Source organism: Ictalurus punctatus, chromosome 17 (assembly GCF_001660625.3).
Source record: "Ictalurus punctatus breed USDA103 chromosome 17, Coco_2.0, whole genome shotgun sequence".
NCBI classification, from domain to species: Eukaryota; Metazoa; Chordata; class Actinopteri; order Siluriformes; family Ictaluridae; genus Ictalurus; species Ictalurus punctatus.
In genome coordinates, this window is record NC_030432.2 from 24,912,226 (window position 1) to 24,932,862 (window position 20,637).

Consider the following 20,637-nt stretch of genomic DNA (forward strand, 5'->3'; position numbering starts at 1 on the left):
ATACAGACCGCTGTAATACAGTTGCTGTGATTTAAAACAAAATGAGAACGGTATCAGATCTGGAACTCTGAGCGGCTCATTCGCGCTTGCTTATTTGGCTTTTCCTCAGCTGGTTGTTGCCAAACAGGACCCCGGCTATGTAATAACGAGGTGCGTCTGCTCCTAACAGAAACCTCCGGTAATAAAGCAATCCTTCCTGCTTTTTGCGTAATAGCCGTCTACTTTGGGGGAAACTATAACCTGCAGGCTGCTGACAACAAAGCCTTCAGCACGGCTCAGAGCGAGAGCAGCAGCGAGGTAAGACTGCAGCAGAAATGTGAGACAGATGCGTAAAGCTTTATTTGGTTTCTCTTCAGGAGGAGTACAGAGGGAGCATTACGACACTGTGTGTGTGTGTGTGTGTGTGTGTGTGTGTGTGTGTGTGTGTGTGTGTATTTTGGATCTCTCTAAGGAGGCTTTGGAGAACTGGATATGGCGTCCTGCTCCGAATCTCCATAATTAAAACCAGCACTGACTTTGCACCCGATGTGGGTTACGGTTCTGTCCAAACGTTCGGCGAATTTCCAGAAAAAAGACAACGTGTGCGGTCGTGTTTCCATCAGCTGCTGACGATTCTGAAGAAGAGCAACAAGATGATAGCATCCTGAGGCTCCGGGCCAAACGCTTGTCCAAATGCGAAGCCGAAACACGTCTGCGTGATCTGACGACGAACGAAGAGAACCTTCTCAAACAACTTGAACCACAAAAATACACAAGTATTAAAAATGAAAAATTATTTTCCGTATTTAAAAACGCCACTAATGACGTCCTGCCTGCTTTAGTGGTCAGTAAACAACATCTTTTTATTTAGGTTTACGTTTATATGTGGGATTCACTCTGCATTGTGCTACGTTCCTGCATGCTTGAGAAGAATTTGCTGCAATCACTACCAAAAATAAAATGTAAACGGATTGCTAAGCAATATTTATATTTGCATAGACGCACATCTCTGAGTCAAATTTACCGCTGGATCACTTTGACATAAATAAACATAAATAAATAAACCAGTTTTCATCGCTATACAATCAAGATGACTAAAACGTGCGACCTTGCGATCGTGATTTGAGTATTACAGGGCTACAGAGTACTTGTGCGTTAGCTCGACGCTAGCATGAACGAGCTGGATTCTACTACTGCTGTTAGCTGGATGCATATGCTAGGCTAGCTGGGTGCTAATCTAAACAAGTGGCCCTTCCTGACGTTTCCATGACTAGAGTCTGCAGCAGAACTCTATCATCCGGCCAAACAGCTGTTCACAAGCGTGCTGGGAAAGCGATCCGTCTGCTGGCCGAGACGTTTGGTTTAATTACATGATGAAATCCGCCGTATGCTCAGCTGCGAGATCCCAAACACCGCAGCGGAATGTTACACCGCTGCCGTGTGTATCAGGACCAATATAATCAACTACAATTAATACTTAACTCTGTGGGTTTTTCCTTTCCAGTAAAGTTAGAAACACTGAAGCAAAATAAATTATTAATAATCATGTCAAAAAGCTGTAACACACTGCAAAAATTAAAACTAAGATGCATCGAAAAGAGAAAAATCACTTACAATTTACCTCAGGATCGGTGAAGTATCCATCTATCAAAAAGTACATGCTCGTTTTCTGTAATCTTCCATCACATATCAGCCGTTTGTTTCACAGGTTTATTATTATTTCACACGTTACCTGAAAATACATCATCCAAAATGATAACATGGCTGATAACAAAGCTAATCACGGCTAATCGGGTCTAACGACAATAAAAAAAATACGGCTGTTGTCCAGTAGTTTTGCTAATAATAACCTGATAACAAATGTTAATAAACGCATGGGTAATTGGGGGGGGGGGGACTTTGGCTATTCGTAAAATGTGGCTAATCGTAGCGGCTAATAATGACACGGTTATTAATGATTAATGAAGGCATGTATGTTGATTCATTACTGAGCTAATAATAACATGGCTCATGATAAATGATGATAACTATGCTAATTATGAAGACTGGGTCTAGCTAATAACAACCCAGACACCGATCATTAACTCGGCTATTGACGGCTCCTAACATGATGCTAATAAAATGCCGAATTATGCTACCTCTCAGCGTTGGCAGAAAACCGGGCAAGGCTGTGCCTGTTTGTGTAACAGGATCATACACCAGTGATGAGAAACTGGGTCACGGCGCGACACTGGAAACCTGCAGCATGCGATTACTGCGTCGTCTTCATCAATACACACGTCCTCCATTTCACACGTCTGAAAAGAGAGGAAAACAAAACACCTCGCATCCACCATGTAGTGTTAAATTGACTATTTAAATAGATCTGACCATATTTATAATCCCAACTGTCAAGCAGGGGTAAAACACTAGCTCTGGAAGATTAGCATTAACAGCTGAGTCTCTTCATGTGGGGTTAAATAATCATTAAAAAAAAATTAAATCAAAAGTTAGCAAGATGTTTCTTGTATTTTCTGAAAGACTGTCGCTGCTTTAAGTAGAAGATCTCACCCCAAAATGCTAATATGGCTAATAACTGTTTAACGGTAACCTCATTAATGTGGCTAATAATAATAATAGCTACTGCATCCGAGGCTGTGAATAACACTACACACACACACACACACACACACACACACACACACACACACACACACACAAACCAGACTTAGCCTTGTGAGGTAAAAATGGAGGAGTATTAAAGCTGCTAGATTTAGCAGTGTGAGAAGTTATTAGCGGATGAGCATCTGGTCCAATATGATAAAGAGATTTTAGCTGAAACTCGATCTGGTCTTTGTTTTATACACAAAGCGTAAAGTGATACACACTGTGGGACTGAATATCTTTTGGAAGTGTGTGTGAGGGAGAGAGAGGATGAAAAGCTGAGCTGTGGAGAAGTGAAGCCGCAAAATTGACCTTTTTGTTCTTTCTAATACACTTTTCAGTCACGCTCTTTGTTTTGCACTGCTAACAGTGGCTAGTCACACTGCTAACAGCGGCTAGTCACACTGCTAACAGCGGCTAGTCACACTGCTAACAGCAGCTAGCGGTTCAAAAATATTTGATCCATTTTTCTATAATATTAGCTATATGTTAAAGTCCGAGCTACTGAGGCTCCACTTCAGGATTTAGCAAACATGCTAACTAACGCTAGCTTCCTGCTGCTGTGTAAACGCACACTGAGAGAGTGATTTTGGAGGGAAAATGTTCATCTGTCAATGATCTGTGTCTCCCATCTCATCTGTCTGTGTCTCAGTCTGGGTTCCCTGTCCTGTCAGACTGTCTCTGTCGCTCTCCTTCTCACCTCCCATCTGTCTCCCCTCTCATATCTGTCTGTCTCCCTTCCTGACTGTCTCTGCTTCATTTCTGTCTGTCTGTCTGTCTGTCTGTCTGTCTCTCACTCCTGTCTGTCTGTCCCTGTCTGTCTCTCACTCCCGTTTCTCCCCACCTGTTGCTCTGCCTGTCTGCCTCTGTCTTTCTGTAATGTCTCTCTTTTTGTCTTCTCTTTCTATCTTTCTGTCTGTTTGTATAAAACTGTTCAGATGTCTATCTTTACACCTTTTTTCCTCGCCTGCTTATACTCCACTCGTTACCCGCATGACCTTTGACACCAGCACATTTGTATGCTAGGATTTTTTTTCTGCCTTGGCGTGGCGATGTGCTGAAGCGGGAAAATTCCCTCGCTAACATCTGTCTCCAATTTCTGTTATTATACGACGTGTGAACGTTTACGGTGTTTCTCTTGAAGTGTCTCGTAGCGGCCTGGAAACACAGCCTGGACTCTGGGACGCAGTGTTTATTATATGAGGAGGTTATGGGTTACGAAACATGGAAAATACACACACACACACACACACACAACTCTTAAGTTCTAACTCCAGTGACGTTCATAGGCGACTTGCAGTGATACTTAAATTGTTTTCCTTGATATTGTTTACATGTATAGACAAGTATTTATTTTAGAGCACGGAGAGAGGACCAGCCGAACAACCTCACGCCACTGTGTGTGTGTGTGTGTGTGTGTGTGTGTGTGTGAGGATACCTGTGGGAATTTGGTCTGTCTCTCGGAGTCTGTATGAAAGAGATGAGCGGGTGTTTGGCTCAGAGCCCGATGCTGGATCAGCTCACTGCTCTGGAGGGGGGAGGGGAAGTGTGTAAGGAGGATTAAAACCAGGCCTGTGTGTGTGTGTGTGTGTGTGTGTGTGTGTGTGTGTGTGTGTGATTATGGTCATTACTGTGTCCATGACCCTGGGTTTTAGCCTTGTCTCTGCTTTCTAATTACGTCGGGTTCCAGAGGCTCGTAGCTCGTGTAACTGTTTACAGCCGTGGCTCTGAAACTCTAATAACGCGGCACAGGCCCTGACGGGAAACCCGAAACCCGGAACGTTCTCTCTGCACTTCATGATGCTTCAGTTACTCGTACAGTCTGAGTAACCATCACTCTCAGAATAAATAAAAACAATTTTAAACTAGTCAGTCCCTCCCAGTCCCTCCTGTAACAGTTTTACACCAACAAAATGTTCCGCCCAAATCCTCTAAACTCGCAGGTTCTCTGAGTCGGAACCGACCCAGTTTTACCCTTCAACTGATGTGGGGCATTTTGTCGCCATGACAACGTTAATTGAAAGTAACCAGAATTGCTCGTGTTGTCATGCCGGCAAAATGTCTGTTTCTGTTTGTATTCATGCCAGAAATGTTCAACAAAATAAAAAAGCTTGCTAGTAGTCATTGCACTATCCGTATGGTCACGCTAGCAGGTGATGAGCTGCTCGTGTCTCTTGTGGGCGTGGCCAGCAGTTATGTTTATACACTGAACGTATACGTTTATATAACTTGTATAAATAACACGCTTGGCTTTGTGCTAGCTTTCTATCTCAGGTTAGATTAGCAAAGCGAGCTAGCTGTACTAGCTACGTATGCTCGCCAGAGGCACTAACGATCTCCGCTACTTCCTTTCCAAGCTTCGTTTTTCTTCCTAATGTCTCTATGTACATTTAACGAGCGGTCGTTTACAACAGGACAAGATATACCACAGATATAAGTTGCTCTTCCATTTTTCTGCGTTTAACAGTGATCAGATTAGTCTGAGGAATTGTTCAAGCTAGCTGAGTTGTTGTTGTTGTTTTTTGTGTGTGGGATTTTTTTTTTTGTTTTTTTTTTGTTTTTTTTTTTTTTTTTAAACATTTATCTAGCTAAATATTTTAAACAGATGAGGCAGGACTAACAGATGAGATTCATAGCTAGAAATCCTCAGACCCCGAGAGAGAAACGAGTGCTTCGTATCCCCCAGCTGAAATAAACTGTTTAATACCGCAACCTAAAAATAACCCTACATTTTTACTTCATATTTATATTCAGTCATAAAGTAGAATCCTTATCTCATGGAATAATAAATAAATAAATAATCCCGAGCAGATCTTTGTGCTGATGAAAGGTCTGAGCTCTCGTCCTCTTTTCCTCTGATCACCCTGTTGATGGTTTTTCATTTTCTCCACGGCCGTATGATTGAAAACTTCATAAACACGCCATAAAGAAGAACCTCGTGCCATAAAAATGCTTTGTCACAGTAATTTCCGGCCACAAAGACAAACACACACACGCGCACACACACACACTCCGTCCTCTTTCATCCCGCCGCTGTGATTTTATTTACAACCCTGTGAAATTTTTTATTTTTTTTTATTTCCCCTATTTTTTATTTATTTTTATTTTTTTTTATCTTTTCTCGTCCGCTGCTCGTCAGCCCTGGAGGTTCTTGGCATGGACCCGAGTGCTCTCTCACATTGTGGTACTGCTGACTCAGCTTTTTCTTTTCTTTTTTCATGCACAAGGGTAACGCATGAGGTGAAGGAAACGATAGAGCAGGAAACGGTGAAGGATAAACGTTTTCACAAACCTCTAACTTAAAAAGCTGGGCTTCTGTTGTTTTTTTTTGTGGGGGTGGTGGGGGGTGAGGGTGTTTTTTGTTTACTTTAATAAGACATGATTATCATATTGTTAACGTGTGAAAGAAGGAAGAAAAACGTGAGGACAAAATCGCAACTCTCAACTTTGGAAAAACAATGTAACTATTTCAAACAAATTTATAAAAAACCATAGCTAGCACTTGCGGGTTTGTTGTAATTTGCTCCACAAAATAAAAAATTGTCAACTAAATTACCCTTGAGTGGCCCACCTAGGCCCTCCCAGCTCAGAAGAATAGTCTAGAAATGATGCGACTCATGCCCTTGCAGGATTCTAATGATTATTATGCTAATAGGATTTATTTTAATTGAACATTTTATAGCTCACTTTGGTGCTTTTTGATTCTTTGAACTACGCTTTAAAGGGAATCAGATGTTACGAGGTTTGATTCATTTGATTCGTCAGATATAAATAGTGCAAAGCGAGTTGAATTAAACAGATTATAAAGATTATAAATTCCTCTAATTGCCTGTTGGTGATTGGGCCTCGTGTTGTGATGTCACATGCTCCTTTAATCTGATTGGTCCTTTTATGTTTCAGGTCTAACAAAAGGAGCATCCAAAAGGAGGAGGCTTCCCAGCTGCCTGCGCGTCTACACCCAGTCTGCATCCCGTACGTGCGCTGGATCTGTTTATTTATCATCGGGGGGGGAGGAGGCTGATCGATCTTGGAGCATGAAGCCCAGCTGCTGAGACGGCGCTCGCACACACTCCGCTTACCCGGCTGGATGTGTGTGTCCCTTGCCGGAGTCCAGAGCCGAAAACACCACGGCGGCCTCCCGGAGCCCAGCGGAGATGCCCACCGAGACGCTGCCGCCAGATAGCAAGGCGTTGGGCGCTGGTGGCGCCGTGGCATCGGCCGTACCCCTCCGAATCCTGAACAAAGGTCCCGAATACTTCAGACGAGCAACCGAACCCAACCCAAAGCGCCTGAGTGCTGTGGAGCGACTTGAGGCTGACAAAGCCAAGTACGTCAAGAGCCAGGAGGTGATCAACGCAAAGCAGGAACCGGTGAAGCCGCAGGTGCTTGCAAAACGGAGCCCGGGGGTGAGTTCGGCTCTCAAAGCCTCGAATAATAATGCCAAGTCAGACACCTGCGCCAGCACCAAGCGTGAAAATCTCAACCTGGAGATCCTGAAGAACCTGCTCAACAGCTCATCTTCAGCAGAAGGACCTGCTAAAAGCTCGGTTGCCAGGAGCTGGGCGCCAGAATCCGGGCATCGTTCCTTTCCGGAGTCCCTAAATGTCCCGGCTGCGGCCTTTCAGGGCCGGAAAAGCCCCCAGAACCTGAACCTTAGCCGTGGACTTATGGAGAACCACGGGGCCGAGGGCGATCGTTTACCGCTCCATGCCTCTCAGAGCTCCTCGGACATCCGGCGGTTGTGTAACGGGAAGCCGTTCCGTTCGGGACGCAGCAGCAGCAGCAGCTCGGCTCCTCCGCTGCCCCCAAAACCAAGCGCAAAGGCTTTAGGAATCTCTGACAACACAAAATGTCCAGCTGAAACGGAAAGAGAAGCTCGCCGGCCCTCGCTGCATCGATCCAAATCGGACTTGAGCGACCGCTTGGCTCGGTCCGGCGCAGACGCCGAGAGGTTCTTCAACTACTGCGGCCTGGAACCAGACGAGCTCGAGGGTTTCGTCGAAGGCTTCGGTCGCGCCAGCTCCGACATTGTATCACTGAACTTCCGTAGCGCCAGCATGATCAGCTCGGACTGCGGCCGCTCGCGGCACACCGACGACAACGACGACCTTTCCAACGAGGACGAGGACGAGGAGGAGCGAGTCCCCTACGGGATCTCTGCTGTGGAGCGCAACGCTCGCGTCATCAAGTGGCTCTATAGCATCAAGCAGGCGCGAGAATCTCAGAAAGTCTCGCACGTTTGAGGTTTTGAACAAGCCTCTCGCGTGTCTCACTTCTGACTCGGTATTTCGATGAACAAGTGCACTGTCTTCATCTTGAAGGACTGACTGGCGAAACAAAGCCGTTTTGTTTTTCTTTATAGGTTTACAGCTTTTTTTCTTTTTTCTAAGTTGCTTTCCAGGTCTTCAGATTCTGCATGACTTCTTCACACAAATCACGAATACCCACGGCCTCCGGCTTGTCGCGTGTCCGTTAAAAGAACAACTCCAGTTCTGAGTGGGCTTATTGTTCTGTTCTTTCTGCCTCTGTATGTCAGCTATCTTTGTTTTCCGTCTCTGTTTGGGCGCACTGAGCCAGGAAGCCATACGGGAATGAATGCAGAGCATCAGTGTCTTTTAGATGTCGTTCCTCCTTTAGTTTTCTCTCTTTGCTTGTTTTTTTTTTTTTTGTTTTTTTTTAAACGTGTGTGTATATCTGTGTGTGATTGAGTGTTTGAGAATCAGTGTTGCAGAAGCATGTGTGACCCAGAAAACGACTTCTTTTTTTTTTAAAAAAAATTATAATAATGGCTTCCATTAAGATGATTACACACCACATCGTGTAGTTCCTTCTATTTAGTTTGTCGTCCATAACGCTCTCGTTACGATACTACTTATTGTTTTGATCAGTGTAAATTCTGTAAGATTATGTATATAATTTTCAATTTCTTGTCAAAGAAAATCATAAAGTAAAACAAACACAAAAAAACAAAACCCAATCCCTGGTCTTGTGTGATGAAGATCCTGCTATGCCGTTCCATCCCCTAGCTCTCGCTTTGGTCTTTTTTTTGGGGGGGGGGTTCGCATTGCCAGTCTGTATCCATGATCAGCTCTGTACATCCCTGCTCTTATAACAACATTAAATGTTAGGTATGTTCCACCTGGAGTTGTTCCTTAAAGATTTGTTTCCGTTAGTTATTTTGAATTATTTCAATAAATGGCTAATTGGCCATATCTTTTGCCATCAGTCACATTTGTGCAATGGTATTTTTATTATTATTATTTTCTTTTTAATGATTTCCCTGTAAATGAAAACTCCAATACAGTTTTCATCACACAAGTGATAAACGGCTGAAATAACGCTAACCGACCTCAGAGAGCTTTCATTTCTAGCTCACGACAGAACACACCGACGGACAAACAGAATTGTACTACAGTTTTGAACGGGTGTGTGTGTGTGTATGTATGTATGTGTGTATGTGTGTATGTATGTGTATGTGTGTATGTATGTGATATATTATATTACATATACATATACACAGTCCCCCAGTCCAAACACATGCATGGTAGGCTGATCGGCGTGTCTAAAGTGTCCATAGTGTATGAATGGGTGTGTGAGTGTGTATGTGATTGTGCCCTGCGATGGAGTGGCACCCTGTCCAGGGTGTACCCCGCCTCGTGCCCCGTGCTTCCTGGGATAGGCTCCAGGTTCCCCGTGACCCTGAAAAAGGATAAAGCGGTATAGTGGATGGATGGGTGGGTGGATGGATGGATGGATGGGTGGATGGATGTATCCTCTGTGATGTGTGTAGTTTACCAGATGGCAAACTTCATGAATCGGAAACATGAAAAAACCAAAACATGTCTTTAAAGAAAAATGAACCAGGTTCAACCCTGTCGCGCACTACACTGGTGTTCCGCTCCACTGGCAGAATGAAAATCGATTTATCTGACATTTTCAAGCAGAATGAACAAATAAATGATTTTATCAGCGCGAGTCTGGTAAAAGATGAATCCGGATGCTGTTGGGTTTCTGTGTGTAGAGTATCATGAGGATGGGGAATAGGAGAGCAGACAATTCATACGTCTCCACGGTAACACTGGGACAGAGATAAAACTGACAGCACAATGAAAGCTTTTTTTGGAAGTAAAACACCGTATATAACTGCCACGATCAAATTATAATATTTAAACCTAGTAGGCTTGGTAAAAAAAAAAAAGATAATAATTGTTAAAGCCCTGAGTGTCTACTTTTCATACGAGACAATAACCATTACTGTCATGTGTGACATCACAAATACATACAATGCTGGATACAGGCACGCCAAAAACAGGTGGAAATGCAATTTATTGGCCGTTTATGTCCGATAGAGGAATGGGAAGCGGGTGGGAAAACACTCCACTCATCAGCAGCCGACTGAACCCGTGTGTTCTCCCAGAAACTACCAATAAAGGAATGAGAAACTGGTTTGACCCTGGTATATTTGCGATAAGAAAATTAGAACTAGTTAAATTCAGGATTCGTGCTAATGGCTAATTTCTGAAGGTGTAAAATGTGCTTAAGGAAACAAATTGACGGATTTTTTATTTATTTATTTATTTATTTTTACATACCGAATAGAAAGATGGAACGATGACTGATGTGTTTTCTTGTAATAAATGAATCTCACTTAAAGGTCAGAGATCTCAGATTTTCCATCAGATTAACCTCTAAGGCTTTTTGTTTTTTTAAAACCCATCTTTACCGAGGGGCCAATAATTCTGTAAATTTGCTCAATTTTATGCAAAATAAGTTGTCATACGATGATAATTTAGACTCAGTGACCAATGGTAGTTCAGGATGGATCAGACATTAGCAAAGCAATTCGTTCATATGAGCGCGTTCCTATACAGTGAGGGAAAAAAGTATTTGATCCCCTGCTGATTTTGTACGTTTGCCCACTGACAAAGAAATGATCAGTGTATAATTTTAATGGTAGTTGTATTTGAACAGTGAGAGACAGAATAACAACAAAAAAATCCAGAAAAACGCACGTCAAAAATGTTATAAATTAATTTGCATTTTAATGAGGGAAAAAAGTATTTGACCCCTCTCAATCAGAAAGATTTCTGGCTCCCAGGTGTCTTTTATACAGGTAACGATCTGAGATTAGGAGCACACTCTTAAAGGGAGTGCTCCTAATATCAGTTTGTTACCTGTATAAAAGACACCTGTCCACAGAAGCAATCAATCAATCAGATCCCAAATTCTCCAACATGGCCAAGACCAAAGAGCTCTCCAAGGATGTCAGGGACAAGAGTGTAGACCTACACAAGTCTGGAATGGGCTACAAGACCATTGCCAAGCAGCTTGGTGAGAAGGGGACAACAGTTGGTGCGATTATTCGCAAATGGAAGAAGCACAAAAGAACTGTCGATCTCCCTCGGCCTGGGGCTCCATGCAAGATCTCACCTCGTGGAGCTGCATTGATCATGAGAACAGTGAGGAATCAGCCCAGAACTACACGGGAGGATCTTGTCAATGATCTCAAGGCAGCTGGGACCATAGTCACCAAGAAAACAATTGGTAACACACTACGCCGTGAAGGACTGAAATCCTGCAGCACGCGCAAGGTCCCCCTGCTCAAGAAAGCACATATACATGCCCGTCTGAAGTTTGCCAGTGAACATCTGAATGATTCAGAGGACAACTGGGTGAAAGTGTTGAGGTCAGATGAGACCAAAATGGAGCTCTTTGGCATCAACTCAACTCGCCGTGTTTGGAGGAGGAGGAATGCTGCCTATGACCCCAAGAACACCATCCTCACCGTCAAACATGGAGGTGGAAACATTATGCTTTGGGGTTTTTTTCTGCTAAGGGGACAGGACAACTTCACCGCATCAAAGGGACGATGGACGGGGCCATGTACCGTCAAATCTTGGGTGAGAACCTCCTTCCCTCAGCCAGGGCATTGAAAATGGGTCGTGGATGGGTATTCCAGCATGACAATGACCCAAAACACACGGCCAAGGCAACAAAGGAGTGGCTCAAGAAGAAGCACATTAAGGTCCTGGAGTGACCTAGGCAGTCTCTAGACCTTAATCCCATAGAAAATCTGTGGAGGGAGCTGAAGGTTCGAGTTGCCAAACGTCAGCCTCGAAACCTTAATGATTTGGAGAAGATCTGCAAAGAGGAGTGGGACAAAACCCCTCCTGAGATGTGTGCAAACCTGGAGCCCAACTACAAGAAACGTCTGACCTCTGTGATTGCCAACAAGGGTTTTTAAAACAAGTACTAAGTCATGTTTTGCAGAGGGGTCAAATACTTATTTCCCTCATTAAAATGCAAATTAATTTATAAAATTTTTGACGTGCGTTTTTCTGGATTTTTTTGTTGTCATTCTGTCTCTCACTGTTCAAATACAACTACCATTAAAATTATAGACGGATCATTTCTTTGTCAGTGGGCAAACGTACAAAATCAGCAGGGGATCAAATACTTTTTTCCCTCACTGTAAATGAGTTGTTTTTATAGGTGCTTCGTGATGGGAGTTCATCTTTTTTGAACGTTAGCTTCTAACGTTAGTCCAGCTAGTTGCAGAACACTTAACTCAGGTGGTTAGCTAACTTTAGGACAAAACACTAAAAAGGTAAGACTGATTATCTGTGGAGATTTGTACGCTTAACTCCAAGCTGAGTCACGTTAGCTTGTTGCCTAGCTAACAATGCAGCAGTGATGTAAACGCATGACTAAGCAGTTACGTGTTTGTGTTTAACCGCGTTAGCCACAGTAGCTGTTTCTTACGGTTTCCAACATAGCAGATTTTACTAATCACGCACATTTTGAGAACTGCGTTCGGTCAGCTAGAGTGAGTAAAGCGTAGACGTAAGGATCCTAATCAGGAAGCCTAGCGGTGGCCCCGAGATCGTAAATAGGAAATCATAAATGCTCGCACGACTATCAGCTTCTTCACGCATACTCGTTCTCTAAGCGCTTCGTTTTGCTCTCTTTTGAATAAAACTTGCGTGTGATTTTAAACTGCCGTGGTCCAGTCTCCATCTTGGACCGAAGCACGTGGAAGGAAAAGCTGTAAAACGTGTAAAAATGGCAGTAACAGCAACGGTAATACATCACGTCACACATCTCTAATCTAACGATAAGTAAGAGTATCTGTCCATAGACTGATAGAACGAGGCTGTGAGCTTCAGAGTCAGTTTATCCTTTAATTCATTACAAATGAACCCTTTCGTGCACACTGTCCACACCAACGTGAGAGAAATATAAGATGTAAAATCATCTCCAAATCTCCCGAGTCCGTTATCATAGATGAACAGACACTTCTGTAGCTCTCTAGACTATCTGTCTTTCTCAAACTTCGCTAACGTTCTTCATAAAATTTATATAAATAACAAAGAAATTAATGCATGAGATGTTTGTGTTCGCCTCCAACTGAAAACCTTTAGCTTTTTTTTTTTTTAAACTAGTTTTTTGTTTGTTTTAAATAGTATAGGGCTATGGAGTTTATTTTTACTTTATTATTTTTATTTTTGCCTGTTTACGTCATACAACAGTCCCAAACGGTGTAAATTTAATATACTCAGAAATTCTATTTTTCTAAAAAAAATAAATAAATTAAAAAAAAATTCAATAAAATAAAAATTGTCCTCGTTTCAAATTTTAGATGATAAAAAGGGTCTGTTTTTAATTTGTCTGTTGACTTGCCGTAGCTGCAGATCATATAAACTCTGATATCGTGATTTGAGTCGGTGTCTCGTTCACACCACAGACATCTAGTTTTATTTAATGTTTGAGCTCTAACGGCATTAAGCGCTAAAGAGTCAACGATTCAGTCACGCTAACTCAGTAATCAAATAAACGAAGCCTTCGAGTAAGTTTCAGGATTTTCCAAAAGAACAAACGTCTAAGAAACAATGTTCGGGCTGGATGGAACGACGGCGACGGAGATAAAACGGAAATAAATAGAGGAAGTTGTTAAAAACAGGATTAGAAGAAAGCCTATAGCGTATCTCCAGCCTGTCGATCTGCTCTCCACCTGAATAAACGTGTAATTCCTCCTTTCTCTAGCAGAACATGGAGGTCTGTTGGAGTCTGGCCACACTGTTTTCTTTTCTTTTCTTTTTTTTTTCTTCACTGCATGCATTCTCAGGGCTACAGGAAATGACCTAATTCGTCACAAATGTTTGGAAAAGCTCGGCCTCGGCAGTGGAGGCCCCACGCTGCCTGAAATCTCGACTCGCGTCTGTAACAGGAGGTCACGTGTTTAACACGTCCAGCCCTCGTGTAATCGGAGTAAATCCGAAATCGGAATCCGTACGCAAGCTGAGCTGATTTACGAACTCGTGTACGACTTTGTGTGTAACGTGACGTGAATCCGGTCATCGTAGAAGCGTCGCGGGAGAGGAAGTTTGAGACGATCCAGAATAAACGTCTCGCATCTTTTATCTCGTAAATCTCTGTCTGGATCTGAACAGCAACAGCTTGGATTTTAAACAGGTCGTTGAAAGAAGTCCAAACTCCGCCGTCTCCTCGTTAAGGAGTTTTAGCTTTCGTTCACGTTCATAAACATCTTCACCCAACAGTTTTCTGCTGCAGGAAGCCATCAGATTGCAAGGTCTTCTGGGTGTATATATATATATATATATATATATATATGTATATATGTATATAATTATATATATTCTCACTGACAGTCGTGATACTCCTGGGATTCCAGCGATCCTGACCCCTTCTGCTCTCCAGTCCTGTCCGATCCATCATGATGCCCCACTTCTGGTTGGAGTTCTCATCACCTGAATCCCACTCGCTGCTGCTGAGGATGGCCTCCAACATGAACAGCCTAAAGATCACCATGAGATTTCTGAGGATGATACCACACAGAATCCATCAACATGGCCGTGGATGTTCTTCCTCGGATCGCCAAAGAACTGTCTCTTAAGAACATTTTACAATCAAGTCTCCATCACTGAACATTTAATAACTTCAGTTCGATACACTAGACTAGTAACTACAACTCATTCAGAATTCAGTTCCTGCTTTACACAACTGCACTTTCTGACTATATAGTATACAGTTATAGAAGCGTAATGATTTGTAATCGCACTATCCGGTGACACCCAGATGAGGATGGGTTCCCTTTTGAGTCTGGTTCCTCTCGAGGTTTCTTCCTCATATATTAGTTGATGTATTTAAAAATGTATATCTGGAATGTATATATATTTCTTTGAAAAGCTGCTTTTATTAAAAGCGCTATACAAATACACATTTATTTTAAATTGATTAGCTAAAGTCTTGACATGTGATCTATGCTACAACGTGAATTGTTTAATAAATGTAAAAAAATAAGAAGCACTTGACAAGTTGAGTTCTGTAACAGAAGTAACTGTTACTGTGAGTCTTCCAATCAAAAAGGGAAAAAAAAAAAGTCTTATCTGAAAAAAGACAAATCTTTGGAGTTGACAAATCCAAAACTTCACTATTTAAGTCTACAGACAGATATTTGTAGTTAAAATGTTTCCATGGTGATGTTGTCACTGTTATCCATAGTATAATGGTAGAAAAGGTTGTAGCACAGCAGCTCGCACCTACAGCGCTGGTTAAAGTGGTAAATGACCGAATACTGGCCTCTGATCAGGGTTGTGTCTCCTTGCTCGTGTTGCTTATGATACTATCGATCATACTAATAATTTAAATTGTTTTTATGTTGTTTTTTTATCTATATGTGAAATGAATTAACTCCGCCTACTTTAACTAAGCTCAAAGCTGTTTGTTCAGTTTTCCTCATTGATTATTGGCACCATTGGGGAAAGATTATTATTTTTTTTTATTTTTTTTTTTAAGGTTATAAAAAGTTGTCTTGGCTTCATGAAAACATGAGAGAAATCGAACCTATTCACAGAGAATTCAAATAAAAACTTTTTAAAATGTTATCTTTAACAAAATCATTACTTAGAAATTCTTCTCATCAAATTGTAACAACTAGGGGTTAGTTCCCATTTAGTTATTTAATTTAATTTAATTTTATATTTATGTCACCTAGTAGTAATCCACGACTTCCTGTCTCATTGGGGTATAATCATGAAACTCCCTCAGATTAGACAAGATATACTTTTTACCCATGTTTACCAAGGGTGCCAATAATTCTGGAGCTGACACTTAATGTGTTTTATTACTTTCTCTGTACCTGCTCTCTGTCGCCCCTTTTGTCCCATAGGACTGCACTGTCACGGTCAGGTTTATTGATCGCATTCGTTCAGGATGACCTCGCTGCGTCTTTAATGTCACGTGTTTAAGACGGCGTGTGGCTAAATATTCCCCGGATCGATCGAGGACGACATTCTGATCCGGTGTGTGTCCTGAACATTTTATATATATATATATATATATATATATATATATATATATATATATATATGGATTCGCTTAAGTCTTAATTTAGGTTAATTGTGAAATAAATAATCCCCATTATACGCACCACAGCGCTGTTGAATTCTGGATTGTGATTGGTCAGAAGGTGTTGATTAGTTTTCTGTGACAGCAGCTTCGTATCACAGGTTTATATTAACGCTTGTTCCAATACGTTATCGTTTCTATAGTAACAGCTCGTTCACAGGGACGTGTACTCATTCATATGGTGAAGTTTTCTGCAACAAAATGTTTATGTAACACATACGGAAGGAGTCTCCAGTGTCAGCGCTGTGTAACAGACAGAGGTAAAGATCCAGGACAGAGGCGTTTACGCTTCTTTGCGGTTTCTCGCTAACACGACAAGCTGCGATTTTTTCTGGTCTTATTAACTGTAAGAGTTGCCGTGGTGTAAGAGGAATAAAACACGCAGGAAAATATTCAGCTTTGGAGCGGTGACAGTAAGTCTGCTTCATCACACCAGTATTTCACTGTAACAGCGACACACGGAGGGTTTTATTCCTTATTTGGGAATGTATTCCCGCCGTCTCTGGTGCGAGATTCGTCGGTCTGGTTGTCCTGATACGATCGTATCGAGTGTGATATTACAACTCACATCAACACTTCAGCAATTCTGCATTGCTTTCATTCCCAGCGTTCCGGTCTTATCAGCGCTGAGCTCAGATCCCAATGAAAGTGTTAGACCTTCATCCATATCAGAGACAGTCTCTCACACTCTCACACACACTCTCTCTCTCTCACACACACACACACACACACACACACCGACACACAAACTTGTGTTAGAGGAGATTAAAAAGTCACGGCAAACATTTTATGTCTGATCTCAGAGCAGCACTTGGGCTTTATATACCTACATCATTTACTTCTGAGTCCCAAGTAACACATTTTGTAATTGTGTGTGTGGGTGTAATTGTTATAATAATTATATGAATTACGTTCAGGTCAGAAGTTGAAATAGCAGGTGTTTGTATGAATTGTTAAATAAAATCAGCCAGAAGAAAAACATTACACATTGAGACGCTATCACACGAATAAACATAAACATCAGTGTTATATTGCACAGTCATTTCTGTTATGCTTTATGAAATATGCTAATGCTAACACTATTGCTGCTAATGCTAATGCTAACACTGCTATAAAATAAAAGGCTAATTAAATATTCAGGGTAATTAAATATTTGGTGTGTGTGTGTGTGTGTGTGTGTGTGTGTGTGTGTGTGTGTGTGTGTGTGTGTGAACGAATGAATGAGAGCCAGTGTAAAGCACTTTGTAGACCCGCTAAGGTTAAAAAAGCGCTATATAAGTGCAGACTATTTTGTCCCTCTGGGGGAGCGCGGAGGTTCTGTGTAGATCCCCAAAAAACAGTGTTTCATTATCATTTCATTATCAGATCCATTTTAAGAACGTAAAAACCTTCATTCTTAGAAAAACGGGTCCTTCAAGGCTTCACAGGATAATTAAGGGTTCTTAGCTTCCAAACGGGTTCTAACTGAAATCTTTTCTGATGCAAAGCATGTTGTTTATGGGTTTGATATAGAACCGTTAACGGCCGCTCTCTTAAATGGACGACATTCGAAGAGCCCATACACTTACAGATGACTGTTCTTTTCTCTTCTCTTTCTCTAGTTACGCATTCTTAGTTGCCTGAAATGGTTTTGTTTTTATCTGGAATCTGTTCTAAGGGAGATGTACTGCACTCAAGTGGGCATGCTCAGAAAATCTAGACCCTTTAATAGAAGCTAAGAACCCTTAAAGACATGACAGAGTAGATGAACGTTAAACTCCTGGCAGGTTCTAGGTGTTAAGATGAAAATAACGATCAATAATTTGGACCACACACGTACACTTCACAGATTTTAGTGTCGTCATTGTTTTGTGTGATTACTATTCCGCACGAGTCTGTCTCTGTTCAGAAAATGCGCACACAGCGCCCTCTGCTGCTCAGCCACACTTCCTACAACACAGCCATTTTTACACACTGCCATCAAAACACTTTTTTTTAAAAAAAGTTGCCTTGAGGGGGCGTGGCTATAGAATGACAAGATGCCAATCCAACACAAACAAACATTCCGGACCGGAAGACAGGTTTAGCAAAAAGGATCCCCCCTCAGCTATGTAAAACACTTGTTCTGAGACGCTCGTTTAAACTATTTTTTTTTAATCGTTTCTTCATAATTCCCCTCATTATCTGTACTAGTAAGAAATGAAAAATACTGACTATTGCAACTTTGTTTTAATCCAATGTGTGTTTTACATTTCAACTAAATAACATTTAGGTTTTCTTTCTGCGTATCGAGTTCTTTAGAACTTGTGCTCGACCATCTGCTAATAGTAAGACCATTTTAAACTGGAAATGATTTAATACGTCTTCAATTTACATGATCAGCCAATCATGTGGCAGCAGCACAATGCATACACAATCATGCAGATACAGGTCAAGAGCTCAAGTTAATGTTCACATCAAACATCAGAATGAAGACGGCTCACTCAAACAGGTTTTCATTTCTTTTTCTAATCTTCACCTGTCCAGTTTGGGCGAGACTGTGCCCATGATAGCATTAGATTCCTGTTCTTGGCTGACAGGAAAGGAACCTGATGTGGTCTTACGGTCCTGTTGTAGCTCATCACCTCAAGGTTTGATGTTCTGCACATGCTGAGATGTTTTTCTGATCACAGCGGTTCTAAAGAGCAATTATAAGTGTTACATCTGTACAGTATAGACTTCCTGTCAGCTCGAAGCAGTCTGCTCACTCTCCTCTGATCCTCTCGTCAACGAGGCGTTTCCACCAACAGAAGTGTCGCTCATGCAGTATTTTTTGTTTTTCACACCACTCTGTAAACTCTACAGACTGTTGTGTGTGAAAATCCCCGGAGATTTCTGAAACACTCAAACCGGCCCGTCTGGGACCAACAACCACACCTCACAGGCACAGAGATTAGCTTCCCCACTCTGATGTTTGATCTGAATGTTAACTGAAGATCTTGACCTGTATCTGCATGATTTTACGCACCGTGCATCTGCCACATGTGTATGTGCATCTGCCACATGATTGGCTGATTAGATAACTGCATAAATGTGCAGGTGTTCCTAATAAAGTGGATCAGCAGGCAAACATTTGCAGTAACGCGGAGAAACTTCTATCTCACCAAAGTCATGGAAATGTGAGAGTTTAGCTTTCATAATGTCCTGTACGACGATTCCACGAGCACATACGTGTGTGATGATGGTGTACGTTACTATACACACTGTGAGTGTGCTGGATTGTAATACACCTCTACCCTAAACTACCCTACTCTAAGCTCAACTCTTTCATTCATCGCGTCAGTACGGCGGTTATCAGGACGCGTGTTTTAACTCTATCACAAAGACCTTCCTAAGAGATTATAGACAATCCCGCGCTCCTGATATCTCGATTGCAGTGCAATTCATGCTTCAAGGCCAGCTCACGTCGTCTGGGTGCAAACATTCGGCGTGTTGTGCTCCAGTGTCCTCCAGGCTCAGGGGTCAGAGTGCACACGCCATCACTACATCTCTCCCAGATATCAACTCGATTGTGGACGTGGAGACGGAGATAAGTGTTCCAACGCCTCATGAAAAAGAGTGTCATGCCTACACTGGCTGGCCACTTTATTAGAAACCCCATGCTAATCCTGGGTAAACCCCACAGCCTCGGCTCTCTGCATGGAGATGTTATTGCATTATCACATCATCGCTGCAGATTTCAACTCATTGTCATGTCCATGGATTCATGCGCATGATCAAGCCAGAAGTAGCCTTTGGAAGGCGCCATGAACGGACGTACGGGATGAAGAGTGTTCAAACCATGCTTGATTGGTATTACATGGCCCAGTGTGTGTTGAGAAAACATTCCCCGCACCATAACTCCAGCACCAGCCTGAAATATTAACACAAAGATGGTTGGGTTCATGGATTCATGGCGCCGATGCCAAATGCTGACCCTACCATGTGCAGAATTTGAGATTCTTCAGATTCAGCCAATCTTCAGCTATTATTATATACACCAGTAAATAAACCATGTGAGATGCTTTACACCAAAATATTCTTCAAAGTGTTTTTATTATTATTATTTTTAACCTTTATGAGAGCCAATATCTTAAAATGACAGATAATCCCTGATAATGTCATGTAAAGTCTAAAAAAAACCATTCCTTCATTGTTGGTGCTTTGTTTTTGCCATTGTCAATGTTAACATGCTAATCATGGTTATCAGCGACTTTCCTCATTTTTATCAGACATGTTCTGATAAAATAAAAAACATGAGATACCCTCTACACACACACACACACACACACACACACACACACACACACCCTTTCTAGCTGCTTTAACACACTGGTATCACACACTGGTGTGTATACACAACCTTACTGTATCTGCACCTTAACATAACTGACCCGACGCTCTGACCCCAACTTCCTAACCAGTTGGGATATGCAAAGAAAATAACGTCGTTGTGCTGTAATGTTTATGTGATAAATACAGCCTTCTTCTTCTTCTTCTTCTTCTTCTTCTTCTTCTTCTTCTTCTGCGAAATGAACCGTTGCTGAAACTGCTGTAAATATATCCGCCCCGCTCTTACGGCTGTGAGAC

The 20,637-nt window shown here is 42.0% G+C and overlaps 1 protein-coding gene across 6 annotated transcripts in view; it reads left to right on the forward strand.

Moving 5' to 3' along the window:
* fam110b (family with sequence similarity 110 member B) overlaps positions 1–8,851 on the forward strand; it is a 33,094-nt gene extending 24,243 nt beyond the window's left edge. For 4 of the 6 annotated variants that reach the window (XM_053687287.1, XM_017491177.3, XM_017491178.3 and 1 more), the window contains one exon: positions 6,523–8,851. In XM_053687287.1, coding sequence (XP_053543262.1) covers positions 6,777–7,865 — 1,089 coding nt within the window. In that variant the 5' untranslated portion in view covers positions 6,523–6,776 and the 3' untranslated portion in view covers positions 7,866–8,851. Of the gene's footprint in view, positions 1–109; positions 298–451; positions 756–6,522 lie in introns of all 6 variants that reach the window. The other 2 variants (XM_047161299.2, XM_047161300.2) reach the window with 2 other exon arrangements.
* The last annotated feature ends 11,786 nt before the right edge of the window (positions 8,852–20,637 follow it).